This window comes from Orbicella faveolata, unplaced genomic scaffold (assembly GCF_042242905.1).
Source record: "Orbicella faveolata isolate gen_17 unplaced genomic scaffold, um_ofav_v1 contig_25, whole genome shotgun sequence".
Classification (NCBI taxonomy): Eukaryota; Metazoa; Cnidaria; class Anthozoa; order Scleractinia; family Merulinidae; genus Orbicella; species Orbicella faveolata.
In genome coordinates, this window is record NW_028301553.1 from 2,532,088 (window position 1) to 2,546,550 (window position 14,463).

The 14,463-nt window shown below is 39.8% G+C and overlaps 1 protein-coding gene and 1 long non-coding RNA gene across 5 annotated transcripts; one reads left to right on the top strand and one right to left on the bottom strand.

Moving 5' to 3' along the window:
• The first annotated feature begins 3,338 nt into the window (after positions 1-3,338).
• On the top strand, positions 3,339-11,021 carry LOC110042184 (uncharacterized). 4 transcript variants are annotated; one of them, XM_089293573.1, is made up of 9 exons: positions 3,339-3,687; positions 3,984-4,044; positions 5,239-5,265; positions 5,703-5,729; positions 6,655-6,735; positions 7,064-7,090; positions 7,486-7,508; positions 8,748-8,820; positions 9,354-11,021. In XM_089293573.1, the coding sequence occupies exons 1-9, from the start codon at positions 3,430-3,432 to the stop codon at positions 9,767-9,769; spliced, it is 993 nt and encodes a 330-aa protein (XP_089149699.1). In that variant the 5' UTR covers positions 3,339-3,429; the 3' UTR covers positions 9,770-11,021. The 4 variants fall into 4 exon arrangements, with proteins under 4 accessions (XP_089149699.1, XP_089149700.1, XP_089149701.1 ...); XM_089293574.1 differs by having other exon boundaries at positions 9,366-11,021; XM_089293575.1 differs by having other exon boundaries at positions 8,748-8,808.
• On the bottom strand, positions 7,466-12,730 carry LOC149108557 (uncharacterized). Its single transcript, XR_016208425.1, has 2 exons — positions 12,049-12,730; positions 7,466-7,889 (listed from the first exon to the last, which is right to left on the bottom strand). It is a non-coding gene; the product is annotated as an uncharacterized LOC149108557 (long non-coding RNA).
• Between the last annotated feature and the right edge of the window lie 1,733 nt (positions 12,731-14,463).

The window sequence follows — 14,463 nt, forward strand, 5'->3', positions numbered from 1 at the left end:
CAAGAATAAGCTTAACTTTCAGTGGCTTAAAGAGAATTACTTAAACAGATTTACTTACAACGATCTTTGTCAGTTTAAACTCCAAAACAAGAAATTTCCGATATTTCTTGTAGAGCCGCTTGCGGTTTTAGGCGGTTGCGTGAAATCCAAAGCACTCGCCAAGAGGGGTCTTCCGTACACCATAATAATTATTTCCACTGAAGCCAAGTCTTGGCAACCTGTTTTCTTCGCATGCATGCTAACTTTGTGAAAACATGAATGTGTTTGTCTTATGTGGTATAGCTTTTCTAGAACTATCCTTTGTGGCTATGGGGTATTCCACCGGACAATTTAATTTAGTTACTCTGTAACTGATTCGGAGCTCTCAACATCCGCTTTTGAATAATATCTCTCTTACCTCGATAAGTGAACGCTTTATCGATGACATATCAGAAACGTGTATGAGTTCCTAGCGCTCAATGGCTCTCAATTGTTTGTTAATTTACTCGTTCAAAATCTGTGGTATATGTTTATTTTAGTAAAAGGACAGACTCCCTTGTTTTACATGCATAGCGTAGTTCTCTGACATTCGAAGGAAGGAAGTCGGAACATGGGCTGATCATAATTACAATCAGTTCTTAAAAGGTTAGGAATTGATGAGGAAGTGCAAAGCTCTGTAAGAAAGTAACCCCGAAATTGAACTGAAGAGAAGTTTTAGATTATTTTTTACGTGTTGTAGCTTTTTTCTCAAAAAAGTAAATAAATTGCAAAGAGTTGGACCCATTTATGGAACATTTGTTCCGCTCTTGGTGTGTATATAAGCAGCTTGCACTGATGAACTCTTTCAATGAATTTTCAATTGCTTGTTTACACTTATTAACCATGGAAAATCAAGACAAGAAACAGAAGCTCTTCCTGCAGTCTCCGGTACTGCTCTTGATATGTTGTAGTATGCTTGTTGTAAGCGTTATAGCCGTCTCATCTCTTGGATTAAGTATCTTGTCTTTCAAGGAGATAACTTGACGTAGCGAAACACACTCTGATGCAGCGAGAAAGGTTAGTGGAACATTCAATACCTGGTTTATTTAGTGCCATTTTAAGTGAAGACTTTTCCAAAACATAAACGATGAATAAGGGGTGATCGCCATTGTATGAAGTCTTCGCTTATAGCAAAATTCTCGTTTTCCCTGAAGCCTTCAAGTTCGTAACGTGGTGAATATGGCTGAATTATCTAAATCTGACACCAATACTTGACCAAAATCTACGTCACTGTGTGCCGCTGACATTGTGTTTTGTGGGTGTGGCTTGAAATGTTTTTTTTTTTTAACCCCTATGAGGTACCAATTCTAAAACAATACATTAACTGACATTGACATTTTTGGGCTCAATACCCTAAAACGGTACAGCGAAAGCTCCTGCTGTGACCCTTTTTAGGCTGAACACCCTATAAATAGCGTGACAGAATCGTGTACTTACCGCAATCTCATCAACAATAGTGCGTTGTCCTTTAACTTTTTTGAAAGGTCAAGGACAACGCACGGGCTATTGTTTAAAAACCTGTAATTTGACCATTCCTGAAGCCGTAGAGTTACCAAACCCGCTTTTTTAACCCCTAAAAGGTACAAAAAGCACCGTCGTAATTATTATGTGGGAGTCCCTCTTCCATTACCGAAGTGTACCCATAGTAATAGCAGGCATACATAACGCTTCTTCTTTACAATCTTCTTTATCCAAAATTAATTTCTCCTCCTTGACCATTTGATATCTGATCTCGAAGAATCTGTTTTCTTAGCTTACTAGTTTTTTTTCTCCTAGGGAAGTGAAATCATCCATCTTGTTGGCGGGGGAAAAGCTATATTCACAAAAAAAAAATGACGTTGTAGTCGATGGATGGATTTTGAACGATAAAACTGGCAATATCTCCTTTCACCAAGGATCAAAAATTCTAGTGCAGAGGTCCGGCTACTACTACGCATACAGCCAAATGTATTACGATGGTGTTGACAGCGCACGCAGGGATATCATTGGCCGCACTACCTACCTACATGATACTATGATCATGAAAAGTTGGGGCAACTGGGGAAATACCACTTACCATGGAGGAGTTTTCCACCTTGAGAAATTCGATATTTTGACAGTTAAAATTCCAAAGAATGGCACGGCAGTCAAGTTGGATGGAAAGGGTACCTTTTTCGGAGTGCTTTTACTACAGGCTGATAAGATGTAAGTCTCTCGGACGAAAACTGAAAGAGGTAATTTGCATATTACAACAACTTCGATGATTCGGACAGGAATAAGGAAGCGCAATCTAATGTTCCAAAATGGCCTTACGGAATTAGGCGTCAACTCCCAGTTCTTTAAAATATCATTGTAATATCTATTTGCACTGTATACGATTAATGATGATAGTTAAACACGTCTGACATGATTTGTAAAGTAATTTGTTTGTCGTGTCAGAATTTAAGCATGTAAATGTAAATCGATACAGCATTTGAATAAAGTTTATATTCTGCCTTTTGGAGCTTTTCGTTGCGTGGTCTTCTGCACGCAAACGTTTTTTAAAGTAAATGTTTCAAGGGTTAACCACTGTAAAACGCGGGCCCAAGTTTTTCCTAGGCATGTGACCTTGTGTTAAAACTTTCCGAGGACTTTTTGGAACTGTCGAACCAGACGCTCTATTCCGTCAAGTACTCCTTATAATGGCCTATATATACGAGGAAGCTGCGTCCGAAAGGGGTACCTATTTCAACCTTCTGGTATATATAAAAGGGTAGGGATTTCACAAATTGAGGTTTATGAAAAAGTAGGGAAATCTTTCATTTAGGTATCTAAAAGGGCTTTTAGTTAAAATATTTCGAACAGACGCAACTTATAGTTGTATCATTTGATATATTATGCACTACATGAAATGTGAGGAAGATTTCCTTTTTTGCGATCTATTCATACTATGGGTCGGTTATGAAAGCAGGGTACCTTTATGTTCTATCAAACTGGTATACAGAAGGGCAAGGGGTTAGACCTCAGGGCGGAGCCTCCCCGATAAAACTTTGTAGAGTCCTCTGGGCTCTGTTTGGTGATGAAATAAAAGAGATGAGCAGACATTTTCTTGCTTCCAAGGCATTTCATCATGTACGTTACCATACATCGCGTGACAACCTTTACTTGCGTGATAAACATCACTGCGACCTCTTGGAAACCATAGTATTAAAATACAAGAAATTGCAGTCTCTTAGCTTTTCTAAGAACTGACAGTCCGTACAAAGAGTGCAGTAAACATTTGGGAATGGTAACGAGAGCTTTTTAAAACTAGGACAATGAGCCATTGAGTACATCCAAGTCACGTGATCCCGTTCACTTTCCTAGAAAAAAAAATCTTGGACGCTTGACATTTATCCTATAGCGACAAGATGGTGTTTTTAGGAAGTCTGTAATACCTTAGAAGCAAGAAACATGCATAAACCTCAAGCAAGGGTTATCATTTTGCCCTGGTGGATGTTCGTTGTGTTTGCTGCGACACTGGCGACGTTATTCCCGGCATTCTTGTATTGTGTCCGCGAGATTGCCGTCTTAAAATCGCGGGTCGATGCACAACAGCTGACAATTGAAACTCTAGAAACCGTCACAGCGCAGATTCGACTTCGAACTGTGGGCGACGAAGGAACGAGCGACAAAACAAACGAGGTGTTGCAGAGGCTTTTAAAACTGGAGGTTTGACCTTTTTTCGCTGTCTGCTTTAGATAAAATGATCATTTCGAACGACCTAAGGGTCTTTATGTAGCGGTGGTTTGGCATTACACGAGTAATACACATGAACAAAGCTTGCCAAGCGCAAGTTTTTCTGTGACCTTCATTGGGTTTAGACAAGGTTTTAAACGTTGCTGGACTTCCTTATAAACTAATCTAGACACTGTCCAGACGGTGATCCTCTAGAAAAGCGCGATAGATATTCATGTGAATGAAATTAGGACTATTTCCGCGTTGTTAACTGTTTGTTTGTGTTGTAGGACGAAGGAGAGTTGCCGGTCCGGATAAAGCGGGAGGCCAGTAACTGTCGTTGCAGGCGAGGTATATAAAACCATTTTGGTGTTTATCGTTCTACATGTATCTCTACAGCTAAAGAAGTCGATTAGCCAGTAACATGCATCAGAATTAACGGCTGGGGTGTGAGGTGAGGGTATGTAAGGGATGCGGTAATGCTGAAAATTACGTCAGTGCCGAAGACATCTCTATTCTGATCTGAGCTGCCCCCATCCATCTCCGTCTTTTCCCCTCCCCCTCTTCGCAGGGAACTTTTATTCTCGTTGACCGTAGTTGTGCACAAGGTTACATCCCAAGGATTTGCGGTCAGAAACCCGTGAACCGTGTCTGACGAGTGATTGCTTGAATACGGCATCCCCATGTAGCACTCCTTTATTATTCCTCGAAGTCTGTCTTAGTTTGGATCAATCTCTGTATTCTCAGTTACGTTCGGGCTTACTCTGCCTAAAACACGTCATTTACACGCTCATGTTTGCTTGCATTCAACCTCTATCCAGTTTTCAATGAGAATTCTAAAAATTTTGCCTTTATTCAACGCTTGGCAACAATCCATAAAATGCGTCTTTCTCGGAAGTCTTGTATCATATCGCTACGTAGTTCGTTTTCAAAGAGAACAAAACAACACTGACTAGCCTCGAAAATAAAAAGGGAACTCGCTCTAAAATGATCACTGATACAAACGAAACAATTCGATTTTCAAGTTGATATAAAATCAAGCTCTCGACAAGCTCTCTTGTGATTGTCATACCACTAGAAATAATCTTTCAATGACAGGCTATATTTATCGTAACAATACTTTATTGGCTTACATGAGCATGTCCTGTCCTTGTAAAATGACACGCTAAGAATTTTTTTGTTCTAACTGTATGCATGTGTTCTGGCACATTCTTTAACTTCGGATGTCAATGCTGTAAAATGTTTGAGCTACTTTGCCTTGAAAAGTCGAAAAGCCTTTTCCAAAAACACACGCTGAATGGAAAGTTCAAACCTGGGTAGCGGTGAACAATTGAGAATTCTAAACATTTCGGCAAATGGGGTAAAATGAAGTTCATTGTAAGCCAATACTGTCAACAAACCGTTATCCTGACTGATCGACAGTTAGTTATTATTGCGCGTGACTCAGTATCACAACTACTGTCACGCAACCAACTGTAAGGCCATTGCCACGCTACAAACAATTTATTTATAGCCCCATTTTTTTGTATTGTTTTTCTGTTCTAGGACCAAAAGGAGAGCAGGGGCAAAAAGGTGAGGCACTTCTGTGATGATACTTGATTTTTCGTACAAAGAAATCATAATATTATTTTTTGTCGCGTGTTCGACTGTAAAGGCTAAAGCTATTTGTAGGCTTGTAGGTTATTCACTGAAATATAGTTCCAGGTAAGTAAAGCGAAAAGTATAACTTGAGGTAAATATAAAGTGAACAGTATGACCTGCTGTTGACAACTGAGTGGTTCAAAAGAGCGGTTTTCAATTGAGTGTCGAAAGTAATCTAGCAAATACTTTGGTTTTGGTGTTATTACGGTTTGATATTGGATGAGTAGTCTAACTGATAAATGATTGGTTTGATTTTGGTTTTACGAGACGCAATTGAAAGCCGCTGTAATCTCTATTAATTTGTAGTGCTGCACTCGCTCCGGCTCCTCCCGCATTTGTTTTTTTAATTGAAATCTTGCTCTCTTTAGGTCAGCGTGGACGAAGAGGAAGACAAGGTAATGATCGGCTTTCATAAAACATGTAATTTCGCGATTTATTTGAGAAAAAATCCTTTAGAAAAATCAATAAAAGCACATAAATAATTTGCCAAGTTAAACTGTGCATTCCTAAAGCGGCTACTGAAGTGTTGTTCCCAGAAGCTCTGATTGCTTTGCTAAACACCAAGAAATGGAGACCTCACAAAGAAGTAGGAAAGTGAGCCAGCATTAGTTACAGCGGTTACGCATGTTCAGGAACCGTTATTGAACTTGAACGTATGCGCGCAATCAAATCGGAACCAGAATTTTCTGATTCTGGTAGTTGATTTTCGCTGACCGAAAACGCGCAGGTAGACTGATTGCTGGTAGACTGGAACTAATAGTGCATGCGTAGTAAGCCAAGATGGTGTTACGTGAGCCACTTTGCAAGAGAGATGAAGTAAAAGTGCCCATAACACGGTAATACTGGTGCGAGCTTGCTCCGTTAGGAGCTTAAACAACTGCTTGCTAAAACTTGCAAAGGCGCGTCGTGTTACCAAGCAGGGATACTGACATAAAGGAACAATTGCGAGCTCTACAAGGTTCTGAGGCAATGTCCATAATGAAATTCTCTTCTCAGGTATTAAGCAGTGTTTTAAATTCCCCTTTCAATAAGAAAACCAACAAAAACGAAAAAAATGACTGAGGTAAGTGCCTAGGTTTGCGTCATACCGGCTACGTCCCTGGTAGATGGTCTAATCCTCTACAACTATGAGCCAAGAGACAACGTAAGGCTGATTGAACGGTACGGCAGCTACATTGTCAATTCTAATATTTTGAAAAGCACGGATAGATGATATTATTTTGAAACGGTGCTAATCAGCATTGCGTCTTCTTCTTGGCTCAGCAAAACCATGAACGGTTCACAACTGTCTTTATTTTTATTTTTATTATTTTTTTTCAGGTGTTAAAGGCGTTAAGGGCGAACCCGGAAATACCGGGCCTCCAGGCAGAGATGGATTGAAAGGGGACACTGGAGAAACGGGTACGTTTCAAACACGCGAAAAGGTGTACATCTGTTTTTATAATCCATTTATAATCCATATCTGAGTGATATTTCCCAGTTTTCAAAAACTGATTATTAACAAACATGTTAATTATCCAGTTTTCGAAAATTATTTGAAGGGTAATAAACAGAATAGCCTCCATTTGGCGCTCCTGTTACGCTTTCGGGAAACTGTTCGCTTCTCGGAACAGATAATGTCCGCGGACAAATATCCGAGCATATCTTCGCGCCAAATGGAGACTATTGTTTATATATCGAACATTGAAAAACGTACCTCTTATCCAGGCTTCTGCTGCATCTGTTTCAGGTGACCAAGGGGAGCCTGGAGCCCAAGGTAGTGTTAACTTGTGTGAGGTGTACCTTGAAAGAGAACAATGGTGGTTTAGTAATCGTCGATAATTTCAGGGAAATTAATGTTGTGTTTGTCCATCCTGTTCAATATTCCGTAGACAATTGTCATATTTTACTTGTGTTAAAAATTATTTTGTGATATGTGGATGAAGTCAGTATACAAATTAATTAAAGTTATCGCCGTCTTACAGAAGTTAATTGTTGCCGTCTTTTACAGAAGTAAGAAGGACATTACAGCGGTATCGCAAAGGGTATGGGATCGAATCTCGCTCAAGCTTCGAATGTATATATCTATTGTAGCTCGCTAGTGCTTTAGCTAGTTATGCGCTAACTGCTTGTACAATAACTCTAAAGCTGGTTTTTCTTGTTTTTAAACAGGTTTGCCTGGCTCCGTGATGCGCGTGAGTACTCTCGTTATTTCTCCGGTCGTCTTTAACTTTAATTGTTGAGACAAAACTCATGAAAGGGGAGATATTACACATCTCAATTCTTAATGATAACACATAGGCATGTTTGCTAATAATCAGATTTAACGACGGAGAAATTTCACAGTTGACGGTGAGAGAAGATGAAGAGTGTTAATCCCTTATATAGGCCTTACTTTCAAGGTTATCTCGTTATTTGTGGATATGGTATGCGGGGTATTATCCAGCAGATAATATTAGGGAACTTGAGCAAACCACGACGACGACGGCAACGAGAACGTCACCTTACCAAAACAATACCTTTGCACGTGCTTTGTAAATCTTTGTACATTTCTTTGTACATTTCTTTGCTGTCCTCTGCAAAACAAGAACGTGAAATGACTAAGTTCTGCGTAGTTTGAGAAACGCGAATGACGACGGTTAATTTTTCGTATTTCCGTTTGGAATTGAATGCTGTCATTGCATATTTGGCCTGACGACTATATATAGCCGGAGCCACTGGCGTACCGAACAGATCTAGACAATTTCGAATTTCGCTGGTAAAATATAAATTATTTTTGACTACGCATCGTCCTCGACGTCGCCGTTTTCATTGCTTAAGCTCCCTATTACCACCGGCGTTGCCACTTGATGTTTTCGTGGAGAATTAAAATGTGTGTAACGCCACTTGAGCTGTCCACGTGAGCACTGGCAATTTCTAGACCCGATCCTGAGATTTCTGAAGCCGGGTGGTGATCTAAAATGATAAAAAATAACTAGCGAGGGATTGCCTTGGGAATTAGGCCTACATGGGGAGTTAACTCTCTCCTATCGTTTATCCTCTCTTGCTGATAGTAAGTTACAGTAAGTCTCTTGAAGCTGGAAAGCTCGCCACAGCATTTATTACGCGTTAATTTGGTGTACAGCCACAAAACCACCCAGAAGTTGTACTCTTTGCCTTAGTACTTATAAATAAATAAATAAACAAACAAACAAACAAACAAACAAACAAATAAATAAATAACTTTATTTATATGTGAAATGTATTTAGTGCTCTTGTGCTAATTGGGGACACTGTAAATGAATAAACAATTAATGCAAATAGGAGGCTGACCAGTTGGTTATTTACACAACGCGGTCGGGGAGTTGAACTCGGGACAACCGAGAACAAATCCAGATAACGGTAGAAAGGATTTATATATAATCGCGTCTGTTCTGGTTTCAATTTCGTTTCAGCCGATCGCAACAGATTCAGCGCACATTGTTGGGTATGGTGAGCATATTAACCCGCCAACAGGTACAACAAAATGTTAGTGTTATTTTTCTTGATTTCTTTATTGTAGATACAGGAGTTTTTCCGTGAATTTACGGGGATTACATTATTAAGTGGTTTGATAAGTCTTCAGTAGCGTCAATTCCAATTTTTGGGCAATTTCTCTTTTAGTTTTTTCATTGACTCTGCCAGTTAGGAGACTTGTGAAGGTTAGATGCTTTTTTGGCCTTATTACCTTTCCTGAAAAGTGAAATATCGTTGACAAGAGCACGAGAAAAGTGTTATTATCGCTTTTCAAAGGAAAACGCCAATGGATTCCTCCCTTGCAGACGATTTTTTCCGTGGCATTGGGTGATGAGACAAAAAGATGTTTGCATTGCTATATAGGAGCTCGCTGTGTGTGTCTTCAGACGTGTTTCGTTTAAACTGGTGTGCAAAAGCACACCAATTTAAACAATTGGGTCTCTCCGATATGTCCACCACGAAAACCCTCGCTTGTTTTCGTCGTTCTTGTTAGCTTTCAACTATAATTCTCATTCCTCTCTTTTAAAACGCTAAAACGCTCTTAGCTTCTCCCACAGTTCACCGCATCACCAACTGGAAGCTGAGCCACAAAACTGGAAGTATCAAGTTCGTCAGCAACAGCTTCCTTGTGATTGGTACAGCAGGTTACTACTTCGTGTACAGCCAACTGTTCTATTACGCCGGGGACACCCTCTTCATGGGCCATTACACATACATCAATGAGGACCCTGTCATGCGCAGTCTGAGCAGCGTGGTTAGCGAGACAAAGAAGTACAACACAAATTACCAAGGAGCGGTATTCCTGCTCAGGAGAGGCGACAAAATCTCCGTGCGAATCCCGTTCACAAAGTCCTACTTTATGAACAGGGAGACCAGCTATTTTGGTGCCTTCTTGGTAAGCCCCGTGTCTAATATCACCAGTGTTGCCGAATCAACGGGCGTTGGTCAGGATCTTCAGTAAAACGAGACTTGTTTGGTTTCTACGTAAACTAAACCGTGAACAGACCAACTATATTTTTTTCTGATCAATTTAAACTGCTACCTTGCATATCGAGACAAAACTCTTACTGCTGCCCGCCCTAATCCTTGTGTCGTAACTTCACCCGTGTAACCAGGGTAACATAATCACGAGGGGTCCTAGTCTCCCCCGCAGAGTTCTTTTGGGATGTCGCGCAACGCTTTTTGGGAGAGCGTTACGTGACATCCCAAAATAACTGCTGCGGAGGAGACTAAAGGAGTCCTGGCCTTCATCAGTCTTTCGATGACATAAAGCACCGCGTTTACACGTAAGCACAAGCACAAGGTCGATCAAAATTTCAACACACTGCACCTGGGTGTGCAACCTCTTGCTTGTGTGTAATTCAGCCTTAGGGAACTGGGAGGCGGCAAGTTGAAGGCAGGCCCCGCACAATTCAGCACTCTGCTTTGTTCCTTCTGGTAACTCGCGCAAGTATTGGTGATTCTTGACTTTCTTTTTCTTTCTTTTTAAATTCCGAGCTGCAAACATGACATCTAGACATCTCGAAGCAATTTTCATAATCTTGAGTGTTTGGTAAGTTAGGAAATCAAAATTCTTGTCAAAGTTTTATTTTAATCAGACTCGCGTTTTCTGTATTGCAATCACCATGGCGTAGTAGTTTTCCTTAAAGTTAGATCCAGGGGTGAATTTAGGGAGGGGATGGCAAGGAGTTACTGTATCTTGAGGTTACTATGGTTATGGTCTCGTTGCAACTGTTACAGACCCCAGTTTCTGGGTTTCCTTGAGCCACCCCTGGGACATTCTCCTCGGCTCAATTACACTTCTTACTCAATATTCATGGAATTAAAATTTGTAAATTATCGTCAATAAAGTAGAGTTAGTAATAGACGTAACAATTTCACGCGCGCTGTACAAATTACATACTTACCTGTATTTTGAGATTAGAATCCTTGTCAAAAGTACCTAAATCTAAAATACGGTTAACATCCTGGGGTTGACGTTCCACTACACATGCATTGTAGACTTAAAACTTTACAGTATTCCTGACATGTAGTTGTCAGCTTGTAAAAAATTCCAAATGAATCATTGTGTTTGTCGTCAACAGAGATAAAGATAAGTTAATGGTATTATCAACAAGAGCAGTTCCGCATCGGGGAGAAAGATTGTGTGACATATTAGAAGCCAGGATCTAGCTGTAAAATCCAGTTACAAAATAAATGCATCTTTTTCTGTTTCTTTCGCGTGATTTTCATTTCTCGACATACCCTTTCGATGGAAATTCAACCAAATCGCGGGTTCAACCGATTTCTCTTACAGTATGTGCGTGACACTATTTTACGTGACAGTATGTACGTGACAATCAAGAGAATCAGGAATGTGTGGGAGAAGAGTGTTTACTAGACAAGTTCCGCTGTAAACTAACGGAAAGAGCCAGACCTTTCTTCCAGTCTTTTCCCCCCTACGCTTTTTTCTCGTTTTATTTTCCTTTGATTCTTTCTACTCCGACAAGATTTCGGGCCAAGGAACATAATTCGAAGTTTTCAATTTGCAAAGACCTTTGTAATGCATCAATTATTACCATTAAATTGTAAGCTTATTGTCAATGATAAAAATAAGTTTCTCAGACATCTCAAGATCTTTCGGCCACGAGAGTAAGCCGCACAAATTGCATTGTTAAATTCATTTTTGATTAAACCAACTATCAGGAAATCATGGCTACCAGAATAAATTTTGTGACTTATAGCTATGTCACGCTTGGGAGCGTTTCTGGTTTCATTTGCACGATAATATCTTATTTATTTTTGCGGCAAATGCTGGGATTTATCGAGTTCTTCATTTCACCGAAACACACCATGGAAGAAATGGAAAGATATTTTAAAAGTCTCTGTGTAAAGTAAGGGAACAGAATGTTCTTAAATAACAAGCGAATCGAGGGAAGGAATTAAACCTCTCCGAAACCGATCACGTCGAAGGATTACTGACAGCGAATTGATTCAGGATAAGAAATGGTAATTTTCCACTAACTAGCGCTATAAAGTTTCCCTGGTTCACGAGGGCATTCTTGTAGCGTATACTTAATTTTGATCGCGGCAAGACTTGTTAGACGACCAAACTAACTGGTGTACTAACGTACGCCAGGTTTTCGTTCATGTAGCAAGCATTGTCACGGGGCTGGCAAATGCCGTGGTTCGTAAGAGGAGTATTCTACATCTTGCGACACTACCATTTAACAGTGTTGAACGTCAGATCACAAGTCTTACCTTGAACATCTTTACTTTCGCGTATTCTCCGTCGCAAATAACAGCAAAGATAGTTTTTTCCTCCTTCTCCACACTTAAAAAATGTGCTGACAAAGAACATTTTTTCGACCTGATGCAACGTTCCGTGCAGTACTGGGTGGGGGAATCCCCAGTGGGCCGCTGGCCACGTGATGAATTTTAAAGCAAATGAACTCGATTTTTAAATTAATTATTTCAATAAATATTGCGGCCGTGTTATCAGTACGAAACGGTGTCATCTTCAAAACGACAGATCTACATTGTAATTGTTTCAGACCGACGGAAGACAAGCTATGAACTAACCGTCCATAATGACCCGGAGATTATGAAGTCGTGACTATAGCCCGGGGGGACTCCCATGTAAAAAGGACAGGGGAGGGAGAGCGGGTTTGTGACCTCTTAGGGTGTTCAGACTCAAAAGGTCCTGAGCGGGAGTTCTGTCTTTTTAGGATATTAATAGAGATTTACAGCAATGCTTTCATAAACTTTACGAGTAGAAAGTATTCGAAGCAATCATCTTTATTGCTATTAAGAATTGTGAAAGTGCGAGTTAATGTGCTGTTTTAGAATTTGTACCTCAGCTCTCTTAGGAGTGAAAAATATTTCAAGCCACGCCCACAAAGCAGAACTTTTCAAAATTTCCGACGAGCGCTCCCGTCGCGTTCACCGTGGCGCACCGTTCTTCAACATCGCAAAAAAATTGGAGAGGTCATCAGCGAAAATGTTTGCTTGCAGCCTTTTGTTGAGTAAGAAAAAAATACTGGGATTCCCGAGGGCTTTTTACCGTAGCTGGTTGAAAAGAAAATGAATAATAATTTTAACTGCGAGTCCATTTATCCAGCACAACTCTGTTATTAATCGTCTGGGAAGCGAAACTGTAATGAAGTTCTATTGAAGCCAAAATTGTGAAAACCGTTGTTTCATTCGCGTGATTTATGGGCAGAAACCTGAGAGAATGGATTCCTAAGGTGACGTGACCGCTGTATTGAAAGACTGAAAAAAAATTAACTCTTTTTAAAAACGTATCCCACACTAGAGCAATGCGAACAATAATAAATGCTGTATCCGAAAACGAATAACCGAGTGCTTATGGGGAGACTGAGCACTAGTACATGAAATTTGTGTATGACCCTTTAAGGGCCTTTTTAGTAAGGGCCTTACTAAAATTGTTTAGCTTTAGAAACCTGCTCTGCTTACCATTCACGCAAAAAAAGTCTTTCAGACAGGTTTTTGAGCTATTTTGTTTTTAAATTAAAAAAAAAAAGGAAAAATTTCTCATTTTGTTATATTAGATTAAGAAAAATTAGTCTTCCAGATTTTATGTTCGAATTTCACATCATGAATGATTTACTGGGCCTCATGCTCAGCAAACAGTAATTAGAGGAATTAGAGGTGATATTTCTCATTGGTATAACTTTTGTTTGTACCAACTCTGAAGCACCACTCAGTTCCACTGTTTATGAGCAACCAATCAGGTTTGAGAAGATAACTTGTGTGTGCCTTTGGCCCGAATAACAAATTCGGTGTTTAATTAGAAACTTTCTATGTAAACCGTTGATATCTAGTCTGCTGTCAAAATTGGGCATCAGTCATTTACCTTACCAAAAATTACACCCTGTAATTACTGAACTTCATGTGATAAAGTAAAAAAGCGAATTACTTAATTCTCACCCGAAAGTATGGGCACGCGCCGAACCGTGAAACCCTCCCTTAAATTGCAATTGCAATTGCATTCATACGATGTCACGTCTTTACAGCAATACAGGATGCTTAACTGGTTTGTGGACTGTTAAACATAAAGTCTCTCTTTACAATATACTTAAAAAGTACAGCAAACAACTAAAGAGAATTGATGAAGACCATCAGCTAAAAGATATTGCCTTGTCATCTGAGAACTACCGGTAGCGCTAAAATAAACGAATAGTAATAAGTAAGGATAATTAAGACTCAGGCTTGTGACAGACAGTGTCAGTTTAAAGAACACTGTTACAGGTTTAATCTCGTTTTACCTGATCAATGTTAGAGCTAGTAAAGCTGCCCAATTATCATATCGCTTGCTGATTGGCTCTTTATTTTTTTGTAATGGTTTCACTTTCACTTTCGATTCCTGATTCCAGGCATTCTTTACACGCTTCACGTATCGAAATATACTCCTAGTTTGATGATATGCGTACAAAGAGAGGTCCTTCTTAGAGTTCGTATGAATTAGAAAGTTACCGTTTATTCGATTCTCAAGGGTCTTTTTTATAGATCGCGTTTTGACAACAGAGGTGGCATCAGGTTGCATTCTGAGAAATGAAAACAGAGGAAGTCGAATGAACGTGTGTCGTGTTCTTCGAATAATAGCGAGTCTTTTATTGGATTCATAGAGGAGCATTTAAGGTGAGTAGCTTTCTT

What these genes read in the sequence shown, in the direction of transcription:
- LOC110042184 (XM_089293573.1), top strand. Translation starts at nt 3,430, where the DNA reads ATGCATAAACCTCAAGCAAGGGTTATCATTTTGCCCTGGTGGATGTTC. An exon ending in TAACTGTCGTTGCAGGCGAG is followed by an intron (nt 4,045 to 5,238) that starts GTATATAAAACC and finishes TTTCTGTTCTAG; the next exon opens with GACCAAAAGGAGAGCAGGGG. An exon ending in TGCCTGGCTCCGTGATGCGC is followed by an intron (nt 7,509 to 8,747) that starts GTGAGTACTCTC and finishes ATTTCGTTTCAG; the next exon opens with CCGATCGCAACAGATTCAGC.